Source organism: Triplophysa dalaica, chromosome 25 (assembly GCF_015846415.1).
Source record: "Triplophysa dalaica isolate WHDGS20190420 chromosome 25, ASM1584641v1, whole genome shotgun sequence".
Taxonomy (NCBI): Eukaryota; Metazoa; Chordata; class Actinopteri; order Cypriniformes; family Nemacheilidae; genus Triplophysa; species Triplophysa dalaica.
This window is the reverse complement of record NC_079566.1, coordinates 11,572,625-11,588,001: the sequence shown is the minus strand read 5'-3', so window position 1 is coordinate 11,588,001 and position 15,377 is coordinate 11,572,625. Positions and strand designations below refer to the sequence as shown.

The 15,377-nt window shown below is 37.5% G+C and overlaps 1 protein-coding gene across 2 annotated transcripts; it reads right to left on the bottom strand.

The window, feature by feature from the left end:
• Positions 1-3,608: 3,608 nt before the first annotated feature.
• On the bottom strand, positions 3,609-15,174 carry cers2a (ceramide synthase 2a). 2 transcript variants are annotated; one of them, XM_056741364.1, is made up of 11 exons: positions 14,700-15,174; positions 12,067-12,240; positions 11,579-11,696; positions 10,871-10,989; positions 8,831-8,888; positions 8,594-8,644; positions 8,238-8,330; positions 7,690-7,818; positions 7,027-7,133; positions 6,697-6,850; positions 3,609-6,085 (listed from the first exon to the last, which is right to left on the bottom strand). In XM_056741364.1, the coding sequence occupies exons 2-11, from the start codon at positions 12,237-12,239 to the stop codon at positions 5,930-5,932; spliced, it is 1,158 nt and encodes a 385-aa protein (XP_056597342.1). In that variant the 5' UTR covers position 12,240; positions 14,700-15,174; the 3' UTR covers positions 3,609-5,929. The 2 variants fall into 2 exon arrangements, with proteins under 2 accessions (XP_056597342.1, XP_056597341.1); XM_056741363.1 differs by lacking the exon at positions 14,700-15,174 and adding an exon at positions 14,392-14,614.
• Positions 15,175-15,377: the final 203 nt, after the last annotated feature.

Below are 15,377 nucleotides of genomic sequence, written 5' to 3'. Positions count from 1 at the left end.
AAGGGTGGACCTTCAGGCCTAAATGTTACTGTATCTCAGAAAAGATCATCTTTCGGTTCTCATTTCATGTTATAAATTCCAGATCTCAATAATGGCGTTTGATGTTTGACACTCAAATACTCATGGGTTACATTCAAAATAGCATATGAATATTCTGCATAGCATAAAAAAATTCTGTATAGATGACCTACAACACTTTCACAAAATGTGCAGAATACCACCTCACCTTCCATTTCTAGTTCAACAAATGAACCAGCTGTGATTTTCCCTCTTGACTCATCATGTCATCAGACTCCGACATTTTTACATTCAGTTGAAAATGTGAAATTACATTTTATTTCAAACATCCATGCAAATAGTACTGTTAATTGACACGTGATAATAATTCCATCTTTTCAATAACATTTAAGGCGTTCATACAAAAGTCACCGTATTGAATTGACAAGGCATATATCAGTTATTGATCTGTTCCTCCTGATAAGTGGAGGTAGAGATGGCTCCATATGGATCCACAACTGTCTGAGCACAACGCACAATAGTGATGAACAAGAAAAGGCAAAGCAGAAAGAGGAAGAAGAGAGCGAAGCCTAAATCCACATCGATCTCCAGTCGAGAAACCGGTGGCACTGGTTGGTCCATCTGTGAAGTGCTTTATTTTACAGGTGAGTGTGTGAGGTTTGAGAACCCCAGGGACTGCACTCTTAACAACTGCTGTTCGCTCTCCTAAGAATCTGATATGTGATCTACCCCATCCGTGGGAGAATGTACAATGGAAATCCCTCTAGTACAGGAAATGTCTACTTTCAGGATTGTGTGAACGGAGATCTTCAGTGTAGTCTTCAATACTTAAGTGTCGGATTCCAGAGCTCAAGAGTTGCTTATGGCGTATAAATCCCCATCACCCCTGAATGAAAAGGAAAACCATTATCAAAATGAAGCAGTAACATCATACAGGCAGGGTAACTAAATATTTTCCACCCACATTTAATCGAAATAATGAAGTCATGACTCAAGCGTTTATGAATTATAAATTAAAAAGGTTCTTTCCTCATCTAACCTTACCATGCTTTTCGATCTCTTCCTTTCGTATGTCATATTTACATAGTCAACTCTTGTACCTCTCCCAGACCTCAGGCTACATCTCGTCCTACATTCCACCCCAACTTCTCCATTTCCATATCTTCCATATGTAATCATGTGAACATGTCCGCCTCAACCACACCGGTGCGGGTTTGAATATGTGCGACCTCCCCCTGGCACCTTATGAATAGTTTAACAGGAGTTGAATGGCATTGGGTTTAGCCTGGCTGTGGTTCAGGCTTTGCCCTTCATCGAGGGATGTGGTCCAGACGGCCTCTTAGTTCAAGCGCCTGCGTAACTCAAGCAGGCCCTGGACCATACGGTACGGCTTGGATGCGTCACAGCCAGGGAAAGGAGAAGGGTGGACAAAAGGGTCCGTGACGGAGTTGGAGATGAGTACGGAAAGAGAATACTCAATGTCAATTAACTTCACCACCAGGGGCAGTGTGAAGCGAAATCGAGTCTGGCGATGCACAGATGTGATAACATTTGTTTGATGGGCTGCCAAGGCAAGCTGACGGATGAAGTGAGAACGAAGGGAGGGAGAGGATGGTGATGTTGTAAAGATGTGACACACTCGAATTAGTTGTCATGGATTCGTTGAACACATGAGAAGAGGACAGCGGGAAAGGAGGGGCGAAGAAGGATTGGATATTTGGGTAAAGGAAAGAGATGGGCTACTTCCAAAAACCTCTCCGAAATAATGAATAACCTTAAGATGATTTAATTAAGGGTGATCGGTTAAAGCTAATGACTAATCTGATGCCATGTGAATGAGAACTATATGCAGAAAAACTGAAGGGTTATTTTGGGTTTTTCTGAATTTACTATTTATACGTATGTGACTTCTTTAGGTAAAATTATCCTTTTTGTTTCATTCTGTGAACTGCATACAATATTTCTGCCAAATTTTAAATCAAAATATTGTTTCTATTTGCATTTATGTGTAGAAAACGAAAACTGGAGAAACAGGTCAAAACTACAGAAAAGACATTCTGTATTTTTTTAGACCTCACATACTGCTAAGAAAACAAGTTCATATTCACCCTTAGACAAAACAATAGTAATATTTGTAAATTTATTTAGAAAAAAGTTCAAAGGATTTATTTTGTGATAACATGTTTTCACACTTTTCATATCTTGTCATGCTTTCAGTCTTACACATTGCTGTTGGATGACTTTATGAAGGTTTGACTTTGTTGAAACTCAACAGACTGGTCATAATACATCTAGAAAATGCTTTTTCACAGCTGTATTTCAATATAGAATGTTTGGTAACCTAAAAAACTATGCCACTGCTGATAGAAGTGCAAGAATGTTGTTTTGGAAACGAGTAAAAAATAATCAGAAATATTGGTTAATTTTAAGGTCCATATGCACATCTTCATTAGACAGATAGATCAGTCCATCCACAAAGTCGGACATCAAAACATCTTTTAAAAAAATGATTGAGTCAAGAAATGTCTGGAATTTAAACCTGAGAAAAATGGTTTTAACAGTTCAGTCAGATAATATATTCAGAACACATTGCATGCTCTTGAAAAATATGCAGTTTTTTTTACTTCTTATTCAAATGTTTGGTTTAAAATAATATGAAATTGAACAAAATAATAATAAAGAATGCATAAAATGTCAAATTTAATTTAATTTTCAAAGGTGGTCGAAGACCTTTGGACCCTATATTGTAAACTTTAGTGCCCTTAAAGTGTTTCAAATGCTCCCTCACTTGTAAGTAATTTGTAACGTTTTACGTTGATTAAACACAAAGACCTTTACAATCAATCATTCTGTATATTTCATATCGACAACATCATTTGGCTCTCACCTGTGTTGTAGTTTTCCTTTCGTCTTCAGTCAGCTACACAAACCATTTTTAAGGAGGAAATTAAAAACGACTACATGATTAAAATGCCTCAGATGGTCAGAAGATAAGAGATATAGAGATGCAGACAGTGACGGGAGGCATGGATCACTCGCTCACCTTCTCTCAGCACTGAACTCCAGGCGTGTGGCGACACGGCCACATTAACATAGAGAAACAATTACAGGCCGTATGTGATCACGCTAATTGCTGATTTCAGATCAGATTTCAGCCCATAAGCTAAGAGTCATATGTTGTCAGTAACAGATCTGATATCTTGAAGTAGCAGTTAACCACAATGTGATCCAAAGGTTCATTACACAAGAGAGAATCAGGTAGCAATACCAGGGGAATACAGGTTTTAATTGAATTACACCATTGATCATTATTTATACACCCTCATGTTGTTCAAAACATGTATGTGACTATTTCTTTTGTCAAACACAAAAGACATTTTGAGAAATGTGTCAGTGGTTTTGTGTTCATTCAGTGGAAGTCAATGTTGTTTGATCACCAACATTCTTCAAAATATCTTTCTTTATGTTCTGCAGAAGAAAAGGTCATACAGGTTTAAAAAAACATGAGGGTGAAAGTAATGAAAAAGGGTTTGTTATCTTTTTTTTATCTTTGTTTGTCATAAATGCAAGAAAGTTTTAAACACAGAGGATATATTCATACATATTTATTTGATTGGCAGATACTCTAACCAAAGCAAAAATAGGTGACAGTTGATGGTATTTGTGCCACGACTACTTCTAAAAAGACTAAACGTAAGCTCTCCGACACAGTCAGAACCAATGAGAACATGTTGCTTATTATGACAAAACATGAACATATGTAGAATTTACATATCACAAGTTTCAAGCATTTGTTTCAAGTAAGTGATTTCTTTTTTTGTTTTGAAACCACAATCTTCTGGTTCCTACAAAATAAGTCTATTGTTAATAAAACGAACAAAACATTTCTAAAAAGGAAGCAAATATTTCTTAGTAATAAGTCATTTGTGAGTCTTTTTCACAATTGTCAAAAGTAATTTAGACTGAACACCAACAATCTGTTTAAATTAAAGCCGTGATACTTAACGATACAACTGTGGTCTAAAATGCAATATCAGATATTCTGACGGCATCACATCTCAGGCTCGTGTTTTTTTTTTTGGGGGGGGGGAGGAACTTTGGCATTAGTCACCAAGTACGTGCAGGTTACACCATGTTTAAAAGCACATAATGCAATGCTTAACTTTTTGGAATAATCTAGTATGCGATATTGCATCATCTTAAACTTTAAGAGACTTATTTGAGTGTTCTGTTGCTTTTTGAAAGACACATCCAGGAAATAATTTACAATGTGTTTCTCCACACATACAGATGGCAAAGCTTGTCATTCACAAGAATCTTTATCTTACATTGGTGAATGATGACAATACAAAAATACAACATAAAAAACACTGGCAGTTGTGACGCAGATCATGTTTTTGTTGCGTTTGTGTGGTGGACCCTTTAACAGCAAACTGGGGGTGTTGGTCTTGGCACTGGGCCAAAAAGAGAGATGAATATAAGTGGATGTAAACAAAAAAAAGAGAATGGCATGGTTTGAAAAAAATCAAAGGTAGAAAGATGAGAAAGTGAAGCACATAGAAGCAGCAACACAAAGGTTTTACAAATAAGGCACTTGAGGAAGCATTTGGAAATGTAAAATATCTTTGCAAGGCCAATTCCGAAGTCCCGTTCCACCTGCATATAATGCATTTCTTATGTGCTGAACACCCGTCTCGACATTCTTTGATTTTGAAAACCTGTAATTTACGCTAATTTACGAGACAGTGGATGTAAATATTGGACCATCTTCAATAGGGATCAACCTATTTCTCATTAATATTACATTTCGAGCCAAAATGAGAATTACAGTAAACATTTGGTTGATCATTACTAGAATGATCAACATTTACAGTTCTGACAAATAATGGAGCGTAAAAGGTGCATCCAGCACCTAATACTGACCCTTCATGTAATCATTTATTTTAAAAATGGAAGAGACAAAGAACTGGCTAAAGGTTCACTTCGTCTTACTGCATAAATGATCAGCTTATCAGGCTTGCTGAACACAAAACCTGTTGAAAATCTGGATCTTAAATAATAACAATTTTAAACGCAAACCAACTTGGACAAAAATCTTAATTAAATTTTAAAATAATTTGTAAGAATAAATCTTAAAAAGAAATGCATTACAAGACACGACACAGAAATATTAGATTCTCTAACACAACAGCAACACTGTCATTGAACAAACATTATACACAACAGGCAGCATATTGATTCTGCACCTCGCCAGCACGATGGGGCTTAACGGAACCAAGCGGACAAGCTTTACAGAGTTTGAGTCTCTGTATGTGGTAGTGTATTGCAAATTGATAACGTTTATTACTGCAACTGCATTGGGAAGAGATCGGTGAAGAATGCCCTTGGCAGCGAACACACGACGCAGACGAAAGACGCGTGTGTGTGGAATGCAGGTGCTTAAAGGTCACTTGGTGTTATTTGAAAGGAACAGGTTATCTGAACTCGAAAAATTCCAGTTTTAGAATCTGATGAAAATATGAGCAAACCCGAATATGAGATCAGAAAACAACTGGCAAAACTATATGACAACTAAAGAGGCAGTATGAGTGTGCGATGCACAAAATTAAAACATAAAAAGTGACTTCACAACCAGGCACTAAATCAATCATACACAGTAGAAATTGAAAAGGCAACCAATTACAGACCCTTAATAATTTGGACCATTTTGTTAATAGCGTTTTCAATTTTTCATGCTTGTGGTTTTTTTATCTCTTGGTTTTCAAAGTAGGACTACTTCACAAAACGTAGCATCCCATAAATCTGTCTAAGTGTGTGTTCTTGGCAATCCATCAAACACTTCTCGCTGCAGTATTTTGGTCTGTTCCGCATGTACGTGTGGCTGATGGGGAGGTTCTGTACCTCCTCTTGTTCATTGTGTCTTGCGGTGATGGTTGTTGTTTAGGGGGGAGTGGCCGTTCTGCACTGGTCCATTTTTCATTTGTGCCTTCTGTTCTTTCTCTTCCTCTTCTTCCTCATCTTCAGAATCTGATTCCTCTCGGTCACTCCTCTCATCCTCCACGATATTCTGCAGTGTCACAAATAAACCAATCAGGTTTAAGTTTTAATATATGTATTATTACAGTGCTTGGGTATTGTATTAAAAATCTCAAGTAGAATATTGAAGCTTTTCTTTAAAACTGCCCATTAAAATGATGTTCCATGTGTATGGAATACATTAATAATTTCTAAATTTGATCAAAATAGTGAAATTCTTAAAACATGGAATAACACAAATCTTGACGATGCTTCTCTGGACATATATATATATATTTTGTGACTGAAATAAAATATATATATTGGCACAATTATGTTTTTTTATATTTTTCAATTTATATATATATATATATATATATATATATTTAACTTATTTCAAAGATTTCAACATATCGTTGCTTTCCTTCCAGAACCTTGGATGTCCAAATTTGTAAAAACCGTGTTGTCAAGCATGTTTTAATACTTTTTATTGGTAAGATATTTGCAGAACCCAGTGACAAACATAAAGGATGATTAATAATAATGATAACATAAAATAGGGAGATACAAGATGTCAGAGAGGCAGCAGCGATATGTCTTTTTCGGCAGGATTTTAACTAAATATCTTATAAGCAGAAGTGTACATGATTGTTTTAAACTCACATTGCCCGGCAGGAATTTGATGGCCATACGGAGGATGAGTGCAGCCCAGAAGATGTGCAGACACTGCAGTATAAACAGCAGCCCGTTGAAGAAGTAATACCCAAAGAACGGGCGATATACAGTCACTGGATACACCCAGGTACAATGGATGATCCTGAGAAAGAGAGGAAAAAGAGAGAACTTAAACAAAACATTTAGCTACAAATAAAGAAAAAAACATGTTCAGGTGTGTGAATTATGGAGGTATTTCAATTTATTTCAAGACAACAACAAACAACAAACAATATTAAGAATGAATTACAATTTCAGTAATCAACTTATCCAACTCACCAGAATGGAAAGATTACGAGTCTGGTGATCATGAAGATGATGGCAAAGACAATGAAAATGTAGTTGCATGTTTTTCTCCAGCCGGCATAGTTAAACATCTTAGCTGACTGTGATAAGAAACAGAAGTGATGTCTTTTGCACTTACACAGAAACACCACCAGGAGGCAATGCACCGACAACACTGAAACAGATTTACTGACACAGAGCTCTTCACTTTGCAGTTCCCGAAGGAATTTCTAATGGGTTTTCTAGAAAAGCCATTTTCAGTGCAAGAATCAGATAAGGTCTATGGTTATCTCTGCTTGAAATAGAGAATATATTTGCTATTCTGTTCTAAAAGAATTGTCAAACAATCACACATCGATGTAAATCCTGAAAACACACTATGCATGTGGTCATGTGACCTCTACAGATGAACGATCACATTACATGCATTTACCAGATTAACATCCCGATAACAAAAGACAAAATTGAATTTTCTGCCATCCACTTTGGGATCCACTTAACAACCAACAGGTCTGCTTTTATTTGATGTGCATTTCGTCTAATGCGCTGTGAATAACTTCTTGACGAAGGGTATTTCCATTTAAAATGAAGTGAAGCTTTACGCTAAAGCTCCAGAGACACGGTGTCAGCATTAATGTTCTTCTGATGTTCCATTACCTCCAGCAGAGAGTCTGCGGTGTCGTGCACCAGCATAATGAGGGTCCCGGCTCGAATGTAGTTCACACACCATGAGAAACTTATCAGCAGGATGGTGGCGACATGGTGAAGTATTTGCTCTTTAAAGTCCTAAAGCGGGGAAACAGACACAAACATTTGTGCATTACTAATATACAAAGTAACATAATGGTACATAAATATGTACCCATAGTACCCAAAAAGTAAGGGATTAAGTAAGGGCTCATTTTAAATCACTGCCTTCATCAGAAACTAATACATAAAATCATGCAACACAGTGTTGCATTGTTAGATTAATTTGGTTATTAATTGATCTCTTTAATTTGAAATATTTTAGCACTATTTCACATGCTCAAATTCTGTGAAATGAGTGATTTCAGGTCAAAGTTCAAGATGAGCACACAACACTAAGTGACTGATTCAGCGAATTATCACAACAGATAGGTGATCTATTAAAAACCGGAATGAGATGATGTCGCATTCAATCTTTTCCCACCACCTCAACAGGAGAGACTTATTCCTGCACTCACTTTTCGCTTGACATCAGATGCTACGCTGAACAGAAGCGATATATAAAATCCCAGTTCGATCATGTAGTACCAGTATTGAGACGGCAACAGTGTCTGGCGAGAGAAAAACAGAAATGGAATCAATTCTTACATGTTCAATAGAAATAGTGATCAAACTCTTGTAGCCACAACAAGAAATGTTTCTACACATTATTAATCCTCAAGTACATCATTAACATTTAGGTTAAGCTGTCATCTGTTTGTGTTTACCATGAGGCAAATTCAAATAACATTTTTCTAAGTGATGTACATAAGCAATTCATTAAAAGACCAATTCAGATTATTGAGGGGAAGGAGGACATTAATAGAGAACATACCAGCATTGGAAAGCCGTTCCACATTTCCTTCATATCGTAGAGCCATGGTTTCTATAAAACAGTGCGATTACTCTCATTTCTTTTTAAACTCTGTAATTCATTTGTGTGAATCTGAAAGCTAAAGCTGATTTGTCAAAATTTCACACAATTCTTATTTACAATTTGCAGACAACACAAAGAAACCATTTTGTTTACATCAATAACGGAGAAGAAAACACGATTTGTAGAGATACTCACATCAATAAGTGCACCAAGGCCAGCAATGAATGCAAGAAGGTAAAAGGTAAATCTCCAGCTGTAGGAAAAAATACAGCAATCTCAGCCAACACATCCACTATAAGAACTTACAAAGCAAAGCACAGGCCGAACCAATTAATGATGATAGACATCTTTTAATGCAAAACATTGTTTGATCTCTCAACGCTCTGTTTGAGGGCCTATGTTTGCCTATGAAGTCATTTTACACACATTAGTAACATTGTGCACCCACAATACAAACTCCAAGAAGGACACACAATGTGAAATTAAATCAATGTATAAAAAAGAACTGACACAATATACACCCACATATCAACGCCGTGACTGACGTTTTTCCATGATTACAAACTGTTTTAATAACATGTTTCTGAAGACAAACAGATGTTGGACAAGCTAGGATGAGATATTAAGATCAACCTATGGTTAATAACCACAGCTATTTTCTTCCATATATAAATACTTGACTTAAATAGTACCTCTTTAATAAAACCACGAACAGTATTTACATTCAAACAGACATTCTAGGTGTTTTATTCAACAAGAAGTGAATATATAAGAAAATACTCTCAACGCTCAAACTGTTGCTTATTATAAACGTTTAAGACAATGGTGGCCAATTGTGCAAGGCTCATTAAAAGGGACCATACACCCGAAAATTTTAATTCTCTCATCATTTATTCAAGCTCATATCATTCCAAACCTGTCTTTCTTCTGTAGAACACAAAATAATATATTTTGAAGAACGTTGGTAACTAAACAACACTTGTCCCCATTGACTTCCACCATAACGACGCATATCCACAAAACTTCCTGTTTTGTGTTTCACAAAAGAAAAGTCATACAGGTTTTGATTGACATAAAGTTGAAAGACTGATGAAAGAATTCCCATTTAAAGTCTCCCTTTAAAGGAGTCATCGGATGAAAAATGGTTTTAAAGTGCTATAATCCGGTCCATGGTGCATCTAGCAACCCAGAAAACGTGAAAAACAAGATCCCAGTAAGTTAGTTTTGATGACCCTTTCCGTACAAACATGTGAAGAATCGACCTGTTCAGATTTCGCTCCTGTTGTGATGTAAAAGCAGGTTCTTGTTATAATATTACCGTCCCTTAATCAACACAATTCCACCAACGACGCTGCCGCCATTGTTGTTTTCACAAGCGACAGCGGTGTACGTGACGCCACGGCTAAAGTTTGTGGACAACATGCAATGTTGTTGCTGCACAGAGTCCTAACCTCGGAAGAGACAGGATTTATTTTATGTTAGTATAGAACATTCAAAGCCAGTGTTAACCTTACTTTATATTTATAATATGTTATTTGGCAAATGGGAACTTGGAGTTTAGCTGTATGCATGTTAAAACATTATGTGCATGAATATATGTTCAGCTACAGCAAGCTGATTTGTTAATAAACAGGGGCGAACACTGCGGTAAGTTTCATTATTAAACGTCTCAAATCCTTCGTCCTCAGGCTGTACAATCTGTCACGACATACTAGTTATGCTCTCACGTTGTGTGTGTAACGTTATAACTTATCAACGGCAAGCGCTAAAATCCACGTAATTCTGCTGAGATTTGCAGGTGCGCATTCCGTGGATTTTAGGCAAGCATTCACGCACATGTAGTAGGATGCGCTGTTTGCCACAATGGATTTTTTAGTCTCCGGACGTATGATTTGAGACGTTTAAACGAAACTAACCGCAGAGGAGGAAACATAATTTAGCTAAACCATTGCCGTGGCAGTACTACACGTGTGTTGTCTTGACAAGCCGGACGGAAGGGGGGTGGGTCGCGCTGTAACTCATTATCATTTAAAGAGACGTGCACCAAAATGGGTTGCTGTAAGCAGAGCTGTTTTTTGACGAGGCAAGTAGGGTCTTGTTCACAAAGCCCTTGAGTGTTTTTAAGCAAAATATGTTCCAAACGTTTCATGAAGACCCTAATAAATCATACCAACTTGTTGAAAGTGCTCATCCGATCAGTGCTTTAAGTCAACTTAAGAAAGATGTGTTGTGTACCTGGCCTCTCTGAACTTCTTGAGCTGGTTTGGTCGATCTTGATTCCGTCGCCTTCGGAACCATATTTGGATTTGTCTCTCTGTAGATCCCGTCTTTTTAGCTAAACTCTCGAATTGGCTCTGTTCAGAGAAAGATCATAGCATTGTTATGATGAATATAATTTAACGCCAGATTCCGTGCCTTGGGTAAATTAGGATATTGAAGTAGTTTTTAACTAAGTAGATAACGTATTTACGAAATGCGCTCTGGCTCTTTAGAACAGTTTGTCCATTAAGGGCTATATGGTGAATTTCATATCTGTGCATGTAGATAGGAATAGTGCATTCTAAGGTAATAAAAGCATAACGCTTCATTATGTAAGGTCTTTTACTCTCTGAAGACATAGTTATCTATATTGCATTATTGTCAATAGATTCTCCAGAAAATTACAGGGTCATACGATTTAAGGCTTGAATTTTTGCATACATTTCCATGTATGGCTTCAATCCAAAACAATCTGTAATATACAAACACATTTACATTGATGGCTTTGGCAGACGCTTTTACGCAATGTTCATTACAGTGGTATTTATTTGAGCAGTTTGTGAGCTCAAACTGAACACAGACGATCAATAATAAATACATACAGCCCTTAAGTAGTTGACTGAGGCTAAATGGGGTTGCGCTGGATAATTGATGAATTGGGCAGGTCAGATGAATGAATCGTACCTGTGTGGGATTTTTTGCTGTGTTGTTGAAGTACGATTCCAGTGTGGGGTTGTGTTCCAGTCGCACCCTCACTTTCTCCTTTACGCCCAAAGCTGCAGCTAGTGGAGTGGCCACTGTCCTAATGCCAGAACAAAAACACATAAACAACTCAGTAGAGTCCGAAAAACATCAATTGTTATTTGAAACGTTGATCATACAAAGGCTTTACTTCTCTTTTCGGAAATGCTGAGAGCATTTGTGGTGTGGTGTCATTGCCTGCTTAATGCAATCCAGATCGATTACTGACCAATTCCAAAGCAGATGATGAAGTAATGATATCAAATATCCCCTACCTGAGTTTTATTCTTTGAAAACGATATACAAATGTTTACATAAACAGCCTGTGGATGAGTGACATTTTCCACTGACTTCATCCTAAAGGTCACCCAAAGAGTGAAAATCGTCCCAAAGTATATACAACGTTTGGTGTATATAAAATATCATCTGACCTTTCAAAGATCTGTCGTATGACAAGAAATGCGAGGGCGATGGGCAGGGTCACCCAGAGGTTAGCTGGCTTGGAGTAGGTTAAACCATCCCGGTCCTCCAGGTCAGCCCAGCCGTGCCCTTCTGGAAACCAAAGTCTCTCGTTCCAAAACCACTCTCTAAACGTGGACAACATCCTAATAGAGAAAAACACAATTGTGAGACGATACATTTTCAATGACCTTCCAAAACACAATGCCGAAGCAGTTCACACAGGTTCCAATTCCATTTATTCATTTAACAGATGCTTTTAGTGACCTACAAAGAAAACAGTACATGTCTAAGAGCCGCCGATCCCTTAGTAAACACTTCTTACACCTACTGTCAACACAGCCAAATTATAAAGAAACGTAACATGAGCTCAAGAACATTGATAAGCCATCACTTCCACCACAAATGAAAGTAAACTTTATGTAAATGTTAACGCGTCCCTCGTGTAGATCCGTGAAGCGTGTACACGGGTCGAGAGGTATTAAAGAAAGCCCCCCTGATCCTCAAATTGTCAGTGACACGGATTGAGCGGATGGGCCGCCGGCTGTACTAAAGTCTGCTCTCTCAATGGCAGCATTCTGCGAGGTCAGCATGACATCATGGCCACTGTCATTGGCTGGCACGCTCTGAAAGGCTGTACTGTCACCTGCGGTAATAAGTACTGCTAGGAGCCAGCCAGGCCGGAATGAGACAAGACTCTCGTCCTTGATGTCCCTTTCTATTCGCCAGAAGAGCCAAAAGCACACAGATTGTACCAAGCTCCAGGATGTTAACTTCTGCTGGAGTTTATCAGCTATGCCAACAAGTAACAAACTCTGATAAAGACCTGACGCATGTGAAGATAGCCAGACTAAGAGTTTACTCAAATAATATAGGAAGTTATGACCAAACGCATGAATCACAGATGAGTAATACAAGTAGGTTCATCCCCTTGTTCTTAAATTCACATTTTTGAAAAGCATGATAGCTCAAGATAGTTCAAGAATTCATATCGGATCGCATTTCAATACTGAGCTTTCATTTAAACGTTCAAGATCAAATAAGTGCTCGCCGTAAATAATGCCAGAGTGTTTTATTGAGTGATTCAATGGAGATTTTAATAGTACTTCAGTGGTTTGACACACTGACCATGAAACTGTACTGCGTGTTCTCTTATTTAAATATAATTCAGTAATTCATCCTCATATCATCTGTATGACTTTCTTTTGCAGAGCACAAATTAAGATATTTTGAAGAATGATGGTGACCGAACAATTGACTTTTAATGTATGGACACAAAACAACAGAGATTCCTCAAAATATCTTCTTTTCTCTTTCACTGAAGAACGAGTCATATACAAGTTTTGAATGACATGAGGGTGAATAAATTACGACTGAGTTTTTTATTTTAGAGTGAACTATCCCTTTAACAATGCTTTTACTTTAGTTAAATTGTAGTTTTTGGTAGATACTATATGTACTACCATAGTTTAACAAAAAATTCTTGATGAAACTATGGTTACTATGGTTTTTACTACAAATAAAAGTTTAAAAAAAACATTATTACTATGGTAAAGCTAGAGATATATTTTTTGAAGGGTGACCACGGTGTCCCTCATGGGACATTTGCTAAACATCAGAAAATCAGCAAGGACTTTGACCATTGGAACTAAACTGTCTAGTTGTAAGATCAGTGTTTTATGCACACTTAACTTAAATTGCTTGGTTAGCAAATGGCCAAACTAGCAAAATTCGATGGCTCAGAAATGTAATAAGAGTTTCAAACGGGATTTACCAGTTTATAATTTTGCATAAACCGTCAAAGAATATACACGAATGAAGAAATAACACACCCATTGAGGAAACATATTAGCTACACAAAAAGGTGTTGCAACTTTACTCGCCGGACATTTTCGCAACAATTTGGTAATCTCTAAACTCACTGCCACGCGATTGTCATAATGCGTGACGTCATAGAGTGGCACGACCATCAGAAGTTAATGGGGAAGGGCCATTGTGTTTATTGAAATACATCGATATTCACACCCGCTACGATCCAGACTTTAAAAGGCAATAATTGCCATTATAAATTAGATCTGTTACACGTTTTAAACGTAAAGATACTAGAAACAACACTTATTGGCGATGATACACAGGAACGTCGTGTCTACGAAAGATTACACACACGTATATTAAACCAATATCCGAGTAGCTTTCAAACGTGGATTACTCCGCCCCTAAAAACACCAAAGTGAAAATATATTTTAAATAACTTACTACAAAGAATCCAATTAATTAGAGAGAAAAAACGTACTCACGTAATGTTATCTAGCATCGATTACAGGTTGACGCACATTTACTCATATCCGCGTTGTCACAACTTTGCATACTCAAACATCACACACTACAAAAATCAAGTATACACTTCCATTACGTTTCTAGTGTAGGCCGTGAGCGCAAACCTGTAAACATCAAACCCCCTGACTTTAAGAGATAACGCCAAAACAATAGTACACAGACATAATATCCAGGTACGTTCGCGCATGAACGTTTAGAAAATGAAAGTACATTTCGTAAGAAAGATGCATAAACGCACACAGATCCGTATAACGGTTACGTTACTTACTTCAAGCAGCGGTGCGAAACGTTAGGGTGTGCGCGCACGTACAGATGAGACGAGCTTTAGGAAAGGTGCATGAAAGTGAATATAACCTCGTTGGTTTTCAGTGCAAACTCCACAAGTTTGAACTCTCTACGTAATCCATAATCCAGTTCCCAGGCATAGTTTTCTTAAATAATGATCCCGAATGAAACAATAATGACGTTAGTGTAACTCTTTCGACTTTTCTGTTCCCAGTTCGGCTGTAATCGTGTATGTGCCGGTCCACCGACGAGTAATCCACACCACTTCCTGGATGTTCTTCGGATGGAGAGAACATATATTTGTCGTGTATAACTTGCAACACCTTTAGCGTCACATGTCGTAGTTGAAAGAGTTCTGCCGGGTGTACATTTAGGAGACGAACCAGGCGAATGAAAGAGAAAAGAGGAGGGCTAAGAAAAAAGAGGAGTGTGGGACGAGACGTCGAGGGCGGGGGCCATTTAAAGTGACGTTGCACGTCCTGTGAGTTATGACGTTTTGACACGATGACGAAACTCTTCAAAATCTGTGTGGATTGTAAATGTAGGCAGTGGATCAAACTTTATGACTTTATAACCCCATTCTGATTTCTAGCCGAATATTTTGGGTTAATATTTTAAAGCTTGGCACAACTATTCAGATGGAAATTGTTGACTAAATAGA